Source organism: Opisthocomus hoazin, chromosome 15, assembly GCF_030867145.1.
Source record: "Opisthocomus hoazin isolate bOpiHoa1 chromosome 15, bOpiHoa1.hap1, whole genome shotgun sequence".
NCBI classification, from domain to species: Eukaryota; Metazoa; Chordata; class Aves; order Opisthocomiformes; family Opisthocomidae; genus Opisthocomus; species Opisthocomus hoazin.
Genome location: NC_134428.1, coordinates 19,369,157 through 19,384,629, shown reverse-complemented (window position 1 = coordinate 19,384,629; position 15,473 = coordinate 19,369,157). Strand labels below are relative to the sequence as shown.

The 15,473-nt window shown below is 45.9% G+C and overlaps 1 protein-coding gene across 1 annotated transcript; it reads right to left on the bottom strand.

Moving 5' to 3' along the window:
* Positions 1 to 7,330: 7,330 nt before the first annotated feature.
* Positions 7,331 to 15,149, bottom strand: LOC142363186 (SUN domain-containing protein 1-like). Its single transcript, XM_075436059.1, has 10 exons — positions 15,059 to 15,149; positions 14,467 to 14,550; positions 13,430 to 13,545; positions 12,462 to 12,562; positions 10,578 to 10,749; positions 9,951 to 10,035; positions 9,487 to 9,602; positions 8,832 to 8,999; positions 7,900 to 7,992; positions 7,331 to 7,444 (listed from the first exon to the last, which is right to left on the bottom strand). The coding sequence occupies exons 1-10, from the start codon at positions 15,147 to 15,149 to the stop codon at positions 7,331 to 7,333; spliced, it is 1,140 nt and encodes a 379-aa protein (XP_075292174.1).
* Positions 15,150 to 15,473: the final 324 nt, after the last annotated feature.

Sequence of the window (15,473 nt, the reverse complement as noted above, 5' to 3'; positions counted from 1 at the left end):
CTAACCAGTCTAAACAGCAGTATTTTAAGCAACTCAAGGATGGTCCAGAGCAAGGGAAAGACTTTGGATGAGTTGCTCAAAGAACCTAACCCCACTTTTACGGAGATTAACAACAATCAAAGCAATCGGTACACAACCTGCTCTTTGTGACCTCACTGATATTCTTATCAAGGGAGGTGAAGAAAAAAGGACTTCAGTGCATTTACCCACCCACTCTCACTTTCTAAAGAGCTCTACGAAATTAAATTGAGGGTATTCCTTTCACGGCAAGGGGAAGGCTACTGACTTGTCAGTACTTTGAAAGCTTGAATTGCTGCCCTAGTCACAAACAAACTTGCTCTTTTTTGCTTCTGCGTCTTCTTCATAAACCGAGAGCTCAACTAAAAACGCTCTCTTGGAACGGCTGCAGTAAGCATACACCGGTCTGTAGTATAACTAAGCGATTCACGTACCTAGTGGAAACAGGAGCGGCAGAAGAAACAGGAACAGCTTGTAGGTCTTTGGAAGGCATCTAGAGAAAGAAAGAGGAAAGTTCACATGAAACAACACATTTCTCCTCTTGTATTGTTTTATAACTGGGTAAATCATTTGCTCACAAAACACTTTTCTCAAAGGATACACACCTCTTTAGAAGAAACACCTTGAGAAAAGACATCAGAGTAGCAAGTTGATACCATCCAGTTCTGAGTAACCTGTACATGCCAGAAGCTGCCCTCCCTAGAAGACAAAAAGTGGTAGCGCGAAATGTCATTACTGCGGCACGTGTTCAAAGGAACCAAGCAGAGGGACATGCAACTGTGGCCAAGAATGCTTTGCAGAGCAGAGAAATGCGTGAGCACAGCCAACGCATACATTTTTAGATTAGCAGATATGTCTGGCTTCATCTGAGGGACTGTAGATCTAGCAACCCAGTATTTTGCAAAGCATCTTGGTGACTGAAGTGTCTCAAATCATTTTCCTTTGCTGAATAAAGGGCACTCCACAGATTCTTGATGCCTCTGTCATTCAAGCTAGCGAACGCTCATCTCACAGGGAAGATGCTATCCCTCTAGAAGACTCCTGGAAAAACTGACTCTCACTAGAACAAAAATAAAATGTTAAAACCCCTTTATTCATATCTTCTGCACACCAATACCTCATACCTTGCTTTCCTTTCAAGGCAGCTTTTCAACCTGTCAAGTGTACCAACTGCCCCAAAGTGGAATCAATTAACAATATGACTTCTTCTTTCTAACATACAAGGTGTATGCTGTCCCTACACCTTGTTTTTCCTAATAGGTAAGCAGTGTGCCAAGCTTGTACGAAAGCCTCTAGTGCATTGCTATCAGTATCGCCATCGCTAGTCACCATGGAATAAAATGCACTCGGAAAGAAAATGAAACCATAGTTAAATTTAGGGTTGCCTTCACCATCAAGACCTTCAAGGGGGAGAAAAAAAAAAAATTGGTCCCAAAAGTAAGGAAGCGCCACAATCAACTACGATATCTGACAAGAACTCCAAGTAAAAGTCCCACTAAAAGTCCCACTGATTTTAATACTGCAAAGAAAAGCCACTTTATGATTGGTATTGAATGCATTTTGCAGTCCACTACATGAACAGAAACAGATCCATACATTCAGACGTCAATGTAGCAGGGTAACAGACAGTGAAAAGCATTCTGCCACGGGAGCAGCAAACTAAATATGAATGACAACTGCACCTTTTCTTACCTCCCATCTGACTTGAAAGCAGCTAATTACAAGCTTATGCCGTTTCTGTTGCTTGGTAACTACTTCGGTACTACCGTATTTTAAGATTCTGTTTGAAGAGCCAGGTATTTGAAAGTTTCGAACACATTCTACTGAGATTGAAACAACTCCAGGGCACAGGCACACTGACTGGAAACAAATAGTCATTGACGGTTGGACTTGATGATCTTAGAGGTCTTTTCCAACGTACGATTCTATGATTCTATGATATAGTCATTTGTTGATCTTCTCCTACACAACACCTGGAGTATTGTCTACGTAAAGTATTCTCCTCTTCAACGAAAAAAGTAGGTTCCAGAAAAGCATACTTGTACCTCCTTGCAAAAACAAACCAGCCAGCCACAGACAAAAACCCCCTCAGGAAACACTGCAGTGCCACGAATTTGAAACTGTCAGGTGAAGGTATGTTAAGTTGAAACACACTTCTGGCTATGCACAAACAAGAGAAAGCTTTTCCTTTGGCTTTGCAAAGACAAGCTACGTGTTTACCATTCTTCAAATACAGTACTCTATGCACAGATGACAACAGAGAATTACATCTATACAATCTACGGTGCTGCATCACATATACGTTTGCCTGGCACATTCACTTGACTGTGCAACGCGTCCTGATGCTGACCACACCAGTAAATCAAGTTTACTCACTGGACTGTGAATTTCCAGCAGGCAGACATCTAAAACAAAAGAGTGAGTACGTGCACACGTCTGAGGGCAGAACGGAAACATGGATGGGGAAAGAGGGAAGATGAGGACACACGTTCATACACGCCAACCCAGAAGCAACTTCCCCACTTGAAGACACTTCAAGACCTCCCTACTTTAGCTACACTAGTTTAACTACCAGGAGTTTAAAAAAAAACAAGTGTTTTTAAAAGATTTCTTCATCTCTCAATCATTACAAATCTTTAACTCTGAACAAATCAAAAAATGGTTTTGTCTTTCATCCCTTTCTCTCTGGTTTATCCTACAGAGGCAAGTTTACAGGCAGACAAGCTTCCCATCATTACCCCAGGAACTCTACTCCGCACTTCGACATTTGATTCTCTCAGAACCCCCAGGAAAACTTACAATCAAGGCAAATCAGCAACACAAGGCAATCACTAACAGATTAAACAGAGGAATCGGCAGGAAAGAAACGTACTAAAACAGAAGTTTAGCCTCAAGCAGAAGCCTCATACTTACACTCGAAGGAAACACTGCTGCGTAGCTGAGCCGAGCTCCTTGCTACAGGGCACTGCGCAGCAGAAGACCAGCTTCTAGAACCACCCAGCATTGTGACCCAAGAATCTAAACGCTCCGGTGCTTTTTTCCAGTGTTCTAGGCTAGCTTTCTTAAGGCGTCTGTCCCTTCTTGGGCCACAGCGATGTACAGAGATGTGACACGTTATTTCCAACGTTCCTGGGGCTTTTGTTTCTAAAAAAATAATAAAAAAAAAGAGCTGAGCACAATATTGTCAATGAAAGCAGCTCCTTCTCCCCAAAATCCTAAACAAAAACACAAGCGTTAAAGACCCCAGAACATTACAAAGTAATAATGTCATTTGTATTGTAGAATCACGGGATCATTTAGGTTGGAAAAGACCTTGAAGATCATCAAGTCCAACCATGAACATAACACCGCCAAGTCTACCACTAAACCATGTCCCTGAGCACCACATCTACAAGTCTTTTAAATACCTCCAGGGATGGCGACTCAGCCGCTTCCCTGGGCAGCCTGTGCCAATGCTTGACAACCCTTTCAGTGAAGATATCTATCCCAGTATCTCCTCTAAACCTCCCCTGGCACAATCTGACAGGAAAAATTGTTCTAAGCATGCCCACAAAGTTATCAGGAACCCACTATTCTCTAATCGAGTTGTCCCCCAGTCCATTGCTATGACGAAGGTAACCCTTAGCCATCTGGGAGGGCATACAAAAAGCATTTCAGGTTGCACAGTGACTGTTGTTACCAGTCTCCAACTCAAAGCACATCTGAGCAACGTCAAAGCGAGTGCAAAAGTCACCTCACCTAAAGGTCCTCTGCTACTTTTGCATCCGATTTCTCCAGACTCCAAACCCAGCACGGACATATCAGCAGCACTGTTTTGCTACAAAACAGACAGATGCTGCTAGTGATGAACATATCGGTACAGAAAAGAAAACATCAACCAGAATTTTGTAGATTTAGTCTTTTCATCAACATCTACAGCTAAGGCACAGTACCAAGTCTCAACATTCCCTTACACAAAAGTTATAGTCATTTGATGGCATCAGAAGAGAAGCTTCCAGGAAAGCAAAACAGATGTGGTTACGCTGGGTGCGTGGGAAGGCTCTGGAAGGCCGGGGGGGGAGGGGCAGGGCGGCGGGCCGGGCCCCACCTGAGGAAGAGCGTCCGGTACATCTGGTGCGCCTCGTAGCAGTCGCCCTTCTCGACGCTGGCGCGCAGCTTGCCCTCCACGCGCTGCACGCCGCCGCGGTTCCTGCCGCCGCCTTTGACGGCTTCCTGCTCCGCCGCCATCATCGCGGCCGCCATCGACGCAGCTGAGGGAAGGGGGCTCAGAGAGCGGAATGAACCCAAGCCCCAACATCTCAGGCACGAACTGGGGAGAGGGTATTGCAGACCGCTGAGACCCAGCCGGGGGGAGAGAGGAAGGGGGAGAAGGCATTTGGCAACAAAGCCCCTGCGTCTGCCCCTCGGGCAAGGGGCACTCCTTGGGTTTTACTGGCGTAGCGATTGCAGCAGGTGATCAAAAATACAGGAAAGAAACTTTGATTTCTTCTTTCAAGCATTACGCGCGCTTTCAAAAATTAAAACTCTTTTCTTTAAACATCTCACAGAATCACAGAATGGTAGGGGTTGGAAGGGACCTCTGTGGGTCATCTAGCCCAACCCTCCTGCCGGAGCAGGGTCACCTACAGTAGGTTGTAGAGGACCTTGTCCAGGCGGGTCTTGAATATCTCCAGAGAAGGAGACTCCACAACCTCCCTGGGCAGCCTGTTCCAGTGCTCCGTCACCCTCAGAGGGAAGAAAATCTTCCTCATATTCAGACGGAACTTCCTGTGCTTCAGTTTGTGCTCATTGCCCCTTGTCCTGTCACTGGGCACCACTGAAAAGAGCTTGGCCCCATCCTCCTGACACCCACCCTTCAGATATTTGTAAGCATTTATTAGGTCCCCTCGCAGCCTTCTCTTCTTCAGGCTGAACAAGCCCAGCTCCCTCAGCCTCTCCTCATAGCAGAGATGTTCCAGTCCCCTCACCATCCTTGTAGCCCTCCGCTGGACTCTCTCCAGTAGCTCCTCATCTTTCTTGAACTGGGGAGCCCAGAACTGGACAGAGTACTCTAGATAGAGGCCTCACTAGGGCAGTGTAGAGGGGAAGGAGAACCTCCCTCGACCTGCTGGCCACACTCCTTTTGATGCATCCCAGAATGCCATTGGCCTTCTTGGCAGCCAGGGCACACTGCTGGCTCATGGTTAACCTGTCGTCCACCAGGACACCCAGGTCCCTCTCCGCACAGCTGCTCTCCAGCAGGTCCGCCCCAAGCCTGTACTGATGCCTGGGGTTGTTCCTCCCCATGTGCAGGACCCTGCATTTGCCTTTGTTGAACCTCATCAGGTTCCTCTCTGCCCAACTTTCCAGCCTGTCCAGGTCACGCTGAATGGCAGCACAGCCTGCTGGTGTATCTACCACTCCTCCCAGTTTGGTGTCATCAGCAAACTTGCTGAGGGTACACTCTAACTCTTCATCCAGGTCATTGATGAAGAAGTTGAACAAGGCTGGGCCCAGTACTGACCCCTGGGGGACACCACTAGTTACCGGCCTCCAACTAGACTCAGCGCCGCTGATGACAACCCTCTGAGTTCTGCCATTCAGCCAGTTCTCAATCCACCTCACCGACCACTCATCCAGCCCATACTTCCTGAGCTTCCCTAGGACGATATTATGGGAGACTGTGTCGAAAGCCTTGCTGAAGTCTAGGTAGATAACATCTATGGCTCTCCCTTCATCTACCCGGCCAGTCATGTCATCGTAGAAAGCTATCAGATTGGTCAAGCATGATTTCCCCTTGGTGAATCCACGCTGACTACTCCTGATAACCTTCTTTTCTTCCACTTGCTTGTTGATGACCTCCAGGATAAGCTGCTCCATCACCTTTCCCGGGATGGAGGTGAGGCTGACCGGCCTGTAGTTCCCTGGGTCCTCCTTCTTGCCCTTGTTGAAGACTGGAGTGACACTGGCCTTTCTCCAGTCCTCCGGCACCTCTCCTGTCCTCCAGGACCTCTCAAAGAAGATGGAGAGTGGCTCAGCAATGACATCCGCCAGCTCCCTCAGCACTCGTGGGTGCATTCCATCGGGGCCCATGGATTTGTGGACGTCCAGATCGCTTAAGCGATCCCTCACACAGTCCTCCTCGACCAAGGGAAAGTCATCCTCTCTGTAGGCTTCCTCTCTTACCTCCGGGGCCTGGGATTCCTGAGGGCCTGCCTTGGCACTGAAGACTGAAGCAAAGAAGGCATTCAGTAGCTCTGCCTTCTCTGCATCCTCTCAACAGCATCTTGTCAGTTTGGAGGCAGCAGAGAAGAACAGACCGCACAGTGAAGGGCTCCGGAGCGAGTGATCGCACCGGGGAAACCTTTTCTCAGCGGCACAACAGCCGAGACAGCCGCCTGGCGAGAGAGAGCGTGCCCCCCCAAACCACCCTCCCCCAAAGAAGAGCGGGGTCAAGAGTGACGGCGGCACCCTCCCCCCTCACAAAAGCAGCCCCGAGGGAGCACGAGCGACCCGCAGTGCGGCCACCAGGACAGGCAAACAGGGCCTGCCACGGCAGTTGGCACGGCAGTTGGCACGGCAGCTGGCGCAGGCAGGGCCCCGACGCTCGGCCAGCTACCGGGGTAAATTCAGCCGGTGGTCATCACTTGCTCAGCTGGTAGCTAGGGTCTCCACTCGCCTGAAAGCCGTCACCAGGCGGAATACGGCGACCCAGATAGAGCTCCCGCATAAACAGGCAGCTGTGCAGGTCTCTGGCTGCAGGGAGTGCCCGAGCCTGTCACTGGTATGGGAGGGCAGCAGGCAGAACGCCTGCGTGCGCTGTGACCAGGTGGATGATCTGCTCGTCCTGGTGGCAGAGCTTAAAGAGGAGGCAGAAAGGTTCAGGAGCATCAGGGAGTGCGAGGGGGAAATAGACTGGTGGAGCCATGCCCTGCCACCCCCGAAACAAGCGCACAGGATGGATGTTCCGCAAGAAGCAGAAGATCCCCTGCCCTCTCGCCACCAGGCTGAAGGAGAGCACCTGAGAGACAGCGGGGAATGGAAACGGGTCCCTGCTCGGGGCGGCAGGCGAATCCCCTCCTGGCCTCCCTCTCCACACCAGGTGCCCTGACGCAATAGGTATGAGGCAATGGAACCGGAGGGGCAGGCAAATGACGAGGCGGACGAAGGCCCACGCACGGGCTTGCCCAGACCTAGGCAGTCAGCCCCACGCATCACGACTGCCTCCACGAAGAAAAAGGCAAGATTCCAGTCTTCTAGGCTTTCCGGCATATACAAAAATCGAGAACAAAATGCACAACCGTAAAACCAGTCCAAGCTGAAGTGCTGGAGATTATTCGGCAAGTTTCCCATGCACTCTGAACCGATAAAGGCAGGTATATTCCGGATGTCCCCAGTTAGAAAACACTCTCAGTTCCACTATTTGGAATGCGTTTTCACTTTTCTCCTGCAGAAGGAAAAAACAAACACACAAACCAGAGTTCGGTTTGGAGTATAAACAGGTGCAACTGAAGGCGCTTTCCTTCATTCCTGCAACTACCAACTTTGATTAACAACTGAGTGATGCCTTGGGAACCTTCTGCCACTTGGAACAGAACCTTCTTTGCCTTACAACCGGTTTGTTGGGGTTTTTTTTGTGAAGGGAGTCAGAAGCAGCATGAAGCAGACTCCTCATACGTTCGGTATCTTCACACCACTTGTGTCCACCTGGCACAAAACTTTCCTCCCCTCTAAACTATCCGAACCTTAGGTTTTGAGGCAGATCAGTAGCTACTTTCCACCTCAGTTTCTACAGTGCCCAACAGAGAATGAAGCCTTTTTCCTTCACTGCTCATTGTGCACTACCCTAGAAAATATGCGTGTGCTTCTTCTGACACTTGAAATCTTCTCATCCAGACTTACCATCACTGGAAAGGTCTGCAGTGGTTCTCCGTCTTGGTCGTAGACATACTGTCCTAGAAGCTTGCCGCCTTCTTGATATTCATTATCTAGACCCTACAACAACAGGAGAAAGACGTTTGCTTCCATCACATTTCAAGTCAAACCAAAGCCAGAAGCATGCCTACCTAACTGCCTGTCAACGCAAGTCTCTGAAACCGAGATCAGAATACTTCCCGTGGAACTTCATGCTTCTTCAGCCACAGCTCTGCATTTGACTTTCCTGAACTGCAAAGAGCTGTGCTATGTTTGTATGTTGCTGTTTTCATGGTCAAACCCCATCATTTCCATGGCACAACCAAGATCGCAGTGGACAATGTAAACTGCTCAGGACAAACAAGAATGAGAAAACAGCAACATCACAAACAAGACGGAAGCCAAGATTCAGATGCTTGCAGACGGCGGCTTCAGCATTTAATGGAGCTAGACAAATGTTCTCAGGGATCACAGCTACACTCTGATGTAGCCTGTGGTCTTCTGTTCTGCAGTCCTGCCTAAGCAGCTGTGGTGCTAGTTAAAATCAATTTAAAACACACTGAAGGCACATCACAGACAAGATGCAAAGCCAACACTGGGGAGGGAGAGGGTAAGCAGTAGGAGTGGTGGAAGGATGGAACAGTTCCAGTGCCTGAAAGAACGATACCAAATCAAAAACAGTCACCTCCCTCCAAAAATATTTACTACTGTATAAAGCAGGAAAAAAAGAAACAGCTCCCTCAAAATTAGCTGCAACACTTCTTATTCCTAATCTCAAAGCTGATTACAAAAACAGCAATTTTAAAAGCAAGCAGTTTCTCTCCTTAGCTGTCCTCCCTTCAGTCCTTATTTTCCAAGATCTGCGCCACAAATATTCTTTATGCATACAAATATCCTCTGAAGTTCACAGACAGACTTACATATACTGCAAAGCTCCTCAGAGCACTGGAGATCTCTCCTGTTGCTGAAAGTGCTTTTGGGATGTGTTCCAACGTAAAGGCAGTCGGATAGATCTTCCTTGAAAGTCGAACTACGAGATACCCCTGTGATCCTTTGAAAGCCCAGCAGTTTCCTGGATACACGTCCGGCTAGACAGGAGGAAAGGGGAGAGAACAGGATGGAACACAACAGCAACAACAAAACCTGCAGCCACAAGCATTTTGCCAGAAAGAGTTGTGGCGAATTCTGAATTATTAGGGACAGTCTTAGAGAGTAAGTGGCAGAATATAATCTATTTGGTAGCATCCTTCAGGGAGACAGCACATCCACCCAAACAGCCAGCAGCGTTTTGAAGATCCGCCTGGAGACTACTTCACAACAGGAACCTTCCCAGTGCTCACACTCTGCAGAAGTCCAGTGTACCACCCAAGCCTCCTAGCAGGGTCTTTGTTTTGCTAGAAGACGACTTGAGCAGTGCCCAGGAACTACCAGAAGAATGGCACTCTTGGGAACATGGTTCAAAGGACCCGTGCCCCACAGTGTGTTGCAGACAGAAACATCCAGCATCCAAGAAACAATCCAAACCCCTCAGCACAAAATAACATTGCTGAATTTCTTCACTCGGCCTTTAATTACCTGAATCACCGCCCTTGGAGGCTGAGAGAGGTACCACAGAGGAATTCCAAAGAGGCTGATCACTGCTGTTTTGCTTTCATAGGTTTCAGAACAGCGAGCACTCAGAATGCTGCCACCTTAAAAAAGAGGTATCAGGTTAGCCGAAATAATTACTCATTTCTTCCTGAAGACTTTTCAGCCAGAGATTTGTACAAAGCTTCGTGAACATACCAGTTCTTTTCCTCAAAACCAACTAGTAAAGATACTGTTCAAGTCTAGTCATTGGCTGGGGATACAATGCTTCTATCAAGTACAGTGTTCTTTTCAGCATGTTCAAGGTTTTTCACCTCAGAGGGCTAAAACATACACATTTTCCCTAGCGAGTTCAGTGGTGCGTACACCCCACGCAAGCAGATCTTTTGATATTTTTAGTAGATACTATAAATAACACAAATCGTGAAAGTGGAGTTTCCTCCACTATTTACCTCCAGATTCCAAGGCGAAATCCACCATACCAGTCTTGTCTTGAGAGAAAAGTTTCAGGGCATTGTTTACAATAGTCTGGACTTGCTACAGATATACACACAGAAGGGGAGAAAGGGAAGAATTTAATAATATCAACTGATAAAGTAATTGATCTATACACATCTGTATACATGTAGAATAAGCATCTTTTTGAGATGCTGCGCTCCATCGCAAGTCTTTGAAAGCCTCTCTCAAGACAGAGGCCATTTTTAGTGCATGGTTTTTTGGCTTAAAATACAAATTCATACTGCATATTGACTGGTGCTTTCTTCAAAAGTTGCATTCTTTCCCCCACCTTCCCCAGACCCTGAGCTGCATTGCTTTGGTATAGCTGTTTTTTTGGGAATTCTGCAATTTTCAAGATAGCATACTTTGGAAAAAAAAAAACAACATTCGCAACAGGCAACAAGCAATGCTGTAAGCGTACGCTTCATCAAGCATTTTCTGTAGTTCTCCCCATTTCAATTCATGTTCTAAACATCTCTTCAAGTCACTGACGTTTATATTGACTGCGATGCTCCAAAAAATGCCTAGAAAAGGACTCCTGACGGTTTTAGTTGAACTTGCGAGAACTTCAACTCACTCACCGCTTCTGTGATTCCACGAACCCCTGCATTAGTCACAGCCTTTGTTACTACTGCAGATGTTAGCTTTTGGCTTGTCACAGACATATGGAGAGCGATCTTCTGGAGGATCTGCAACTCTAGATCCCGCAGAAAAGGCTGCAAATCACTTTTGCTCACAAAATTGGACGCAAGCCTGAATCAAATGGCTAGCAATCTGCATTACTAAAACAGGATACGTCGATCACCACCCAAAAGCACCAACAACTGACTATCTTACCTTTTGCTCCAGTCTCACATCTTGAGGATGTTGACCCATCATATTTCGTATTAGCGTCAATGTTTCGCTTTTGTCACTTTTCTGGGCAACCTGATCTTGAAGGTTCTGGAGTAGAAGCATCACTTTGCTATATTTTTCATCAAGGTGATGGTATCTCTCAGACAGAAAGGCCATTTGCTTTTCCAGCTCACTTTCACGACCAGAAGCAAAGATGTCGATGGAATCCTAAGGTATACAGAATATTTTTTTAATATATGTAAAGATCAAGACATTTATTCACATTAGCCTTGTGTGTCAAGTAGTTCTTGCCAAATATTGAAGGCATGGCAGTTAAGAAGTCTTCCAAGATACCAGAGTTCTTCCCTAGACTGTTCTCCCTTACCTCTGGAGGTTGCACAGAGTGCAAAGAATCAGCCTGCGGTTCACGAACACGGAGAGAGTCCTCTGTTCTCTGTATTCTATCAATTTTGATCCAGTTCAACAAAGGTAATAGTGAGAAGCAGCCATCAAACCCCCAGAACCATATACCTAGATCACAAACAAAAGGCAAAAAGGGTGTTCAAGAGAATTCCCCCTGAAGACTGCTTAGATCTACAGGTCGTCTTCCTACTTCGTGACACAAGCTACCTTAAGTTTGCAAGCTAGACGTCACACAGCGCACACTACTCCAGTCTAAACAAAAATCAGTATGAGCCAGCTGTCAAACTGTGAAGTCAAGCACTCAAGCACGTTGGGGAACATCCATCAGTACCGCTCACACCGTTGTATGGCAGGCAGCTTGCGCTTATGTCTCATGGTATATCCTCAATCTCATACTACTGCGTCCCTGGGACCTAGATCTCATTTACCAATTAAGACAGGCCATGCTCACTGAAGGCAGATGTAAAAAACTGCTTTTTATCTCCATGGAAAATATCTTGCCCTGTACCCTACGTACTACATACCACATTGTTTCCACGGAAGCCCAAGTTTCTTCCAACTTTTGTTAGATATTAGGCAATCTCGCAGTTCACAAACACGACGCTTGTTTTTGCACTGTCTTAGCAAGAAGTAGCAGCACTTTCTACACAGGGTAGGGAAGTTCTTCCTTTCTTATTCTCCCTAGTACAGAGGATTTTCAATCCTGACTGTAAGTTTCTGCAAAGCTTCATCTTCTCCCCAGAGTAGTTTCTAAAGTTTTTAGGACATGCGAAGACATGAACCTGCTTTTCAGAAACAGCCCACCACTTTCAGCAAGTGTTCGAAACTGAGTTTGTTTATTTCAAAGAAGACAGCTGGCCTGGAATACTGTCAACTAACCAGTCTAAACAGCAGTATTTTAAGCAACTCAAGGATGGTCCAGAGCAAGGGAAAGACTTCGGATGAGTTGCTCAAAGAACCTAACCCCACTTTTACGGAGATTAACAACAATCAAAGCAATCGGTACACAACCTGCTCTTTGTGACCTCACTGATATTCTTATCAAGGGAGGTGAAGAAAAAAGGACTTCAGTGCATTTACGCACCCACTCTCACTTTCTAAAGAGCTCTACGAAATTAAATTGAGGGTATTCCTTTCACGGCAAGGGGAAGGCTACTGACTTGTCAGTACTTTGAAAGCTTGAATTGCTGCCCTAGTCACAAACAAACTTGCTCTTTTTTGCTTCTGCGTCTTCTTCATAAACCGAGAGCTCAACTAAAAACGCTCTCTTGGAACGGCTGCAGTAAGCATACACCGGTCTGTAGTATAACTAAGCGATTCACGTACCTAGTAGAAACAGGAGCGGCAGAAGAAACAGGAACAGCTTGTAGGTCTTTGGAAGGCATCTAGAGAAAGAAAGAGGAAAGTTCACATGAAACAACACATTTCTCCTCTTGTATTGTTTTATAACTGGGTAAATCATTTGCTCACAAAACACTTTTCTCAAAGGATACGCACCTCTTTAGAAGAAACACCTTGAGAAAAGACATCAGAGTAGCAAGTTGATACCATCCAGTTCTGAGTAACCTGTACATGCCAGAAGCTGCCCTCCCTAGAAGACAAAAAGTGGTAGCGCGAAATGTCATTACTGCGGCACGTGTTCAAAGGAACCAAGCAGAGGGACATGCAACTGTGGCCAAGAATGCTTTGCAGAGCAGAGAAATGCGTGAGCACAGCCAACGCATACATTTTTAGATTAGCAGATATGTCTGGCTTCATCTGAGGGACTGTAGATCTAGCAACCCAGTATTTTGCAAAGCATCTTGGTGACTGAAGTGTCTCAAATCATTTTCCTTTGCTGAATAAAGGGCACTCCACAGATTCTTGATGCCTCTGTCATTCAAGCTAGCGAACGCTCATCTCACAGGGAAGATGCTATCCCTCTAGAAGACTCCTGGAAAAACTGACTCTCACTAGAACAAAAATAAAATGTTAAAACCCCTTTATTCAAATCTTCTGCACACCAATACCTCATACCTTGCTTTCCTTTCAAGGCAGCTTTTCAACCTGTCAAGTGTACCAACTGCCCCAAAGTGGAATCAATTAACAATATGACTTCTTCTTTCTAACATACAAGGTGTATGCTGTCCCTACACCTTGTTTTTCCTAATAGGTAAGCAGTGTGCCAAGCTTGTACGAAAGCCTCTAGTGCATTGCTATCAGTATCGCCATCGCTAGTCACCATGGAATAAAATGCACTCGGAAAGAAAATGAAACCATAGTTAAATTTAGGGTTGCCTTCACCATCAAGACCTTCAAGGGGGAGAAAAAAAAAAAATTGGTCCCAAAAGTAAGGAAGCGCCACAATCAACTACGATATCTGACAAGAACTCCAAGTAAAAGTCCCACTAAAAGTCCCACTGATTTTAATACTGCAAAGAAAAGCCACTTTATGATTGGTATTGAATGCATTTTGCAGTCCACTACATGAACAGAAACAGATCCATACATTCAGACGTCAATGTAGCAGGGTAACAGACAGTGAAAAGCATTCTGCCACGGGAGCAGCAAACTAAATATGAATGACAACTGCACCTTTTCTTACCTCCCATCTGACTTGAAAGCAGCTAATTACAAGCTTATGCCGTTTCTGTTGCTTGGTAACTACTTCGGTACTACCGTATTTTAAGATTCTGTTTGAAGAGCCAGGTATTTGAAAGTTTCGAACACATTCTACTGAGATTGAAACAACTCCAGGGCACAGGCACACTGACTGGAAACAAATAGTCATTGACGGTTGGACTTGATGATCTTAGAGGTCTTTTCCAACGTACGATTCTATGATTCTATGATATAGTCATTTGTTGATCTTCTCCTACACAACACCTGGAGTATTGTCTACGTAAAGTATTCTCCTCTTCAACGAAAAAAGTAGGTTCCAGAAAAGCATACTTGTACCTCCTTGCAAAAACAAACCAGCCAGCCACAGACAAAAACCCCCTCAGGAAACACTGCAGTGCCACGAATTTGAAACTGTCAGGTGAAGGTATGTTAAGTTGAAACACACTTCTGGCTATGCACAAACAAGAGAAAGCTTTTCCTTTGGCTTTGCAAAGACAAGCTACGTGTTTACCATTCTTCAAATACAGTACTCTATGCACAGATGACAACAGAGAATTACATCTATACAATCTACGGTGCTGCATCACATATACGTTTGCCTGGCACATTCACTTGACTGTGCAACGCGTCCTGATGCTGACCACACCAGTAAATCAAGTTTACTCACTGGACTGTGAATTTCCAGCAGGCAGACATCTAAAACAAAAGAGTGAGTACGTGCACACGTCTGAGGGCAGAACGGAAACATGGATGGGGAAAGAGGGAAGATGAGGACACACGTTCATACACGCCAACCCAGAAGCAACTTCCCCACTTGAAGACACTTCAAGACCTCCCTACTTTAGCTACACTAGTTTAACTACCAGGAGTTTAAAAAAAAACAAGTGTTTTTAAAAGATTTCTTCATCTCTCAATCATTACAAATCTTTAACTCTGAACAAATCAAAAAATGGTTTTGTCTTTCATCCCTTTCTCTCTGGTTTATCCTACAGAGGCAAGTTTACAGGCAGACAAGCTTCCCATCATTACCCCAGGAACTCTACTCCGCACTTCGACATTTGATTCTCTCAGAACCCCCAGGAAAACTTACAATCAAGGCAAATCAGCAACACAAGGCAATCACTAACAGATTAAACAGAGGAATCGGCAGGAAAGAAACGTACTAAAACAGAAGTTTAGCCTCAAGCAGAAGCCTCATACTTACACTCGAAGGAAACACTGCTGCGTAGCTGAGCCGAGCTCCTTGCTACAGGGCACTGCGCAGCAGAAGACCAGCTTCTAGAACCACCCAGCATTGTGACCCAAGAATCTAAACGCTCCGGTGCTTTTCTCCAGTGTTCTAGGCTAGCTTTCTTAAGGCGTCTGTCCCTTCTTGGGCCACAGCGATGTACAGAGATGTGACACGTTATTTCCAACGTTCCTGGGGCTTTTGTTTCTAAAAAAATAATAAAAAAAAAGAGCTGAGCACAATATTGTCAATGAAAGCAGCTCCTTCTCCCCAAAATCCTAAACAAAAACACAAGCGTTAAAGACCCCAGAACATTACAAAGTAATAATGTCATTTGTATTGTAGAATCACGGGATCATTTAGGTTGGAAAAGACCTTGAAGATCATCAAG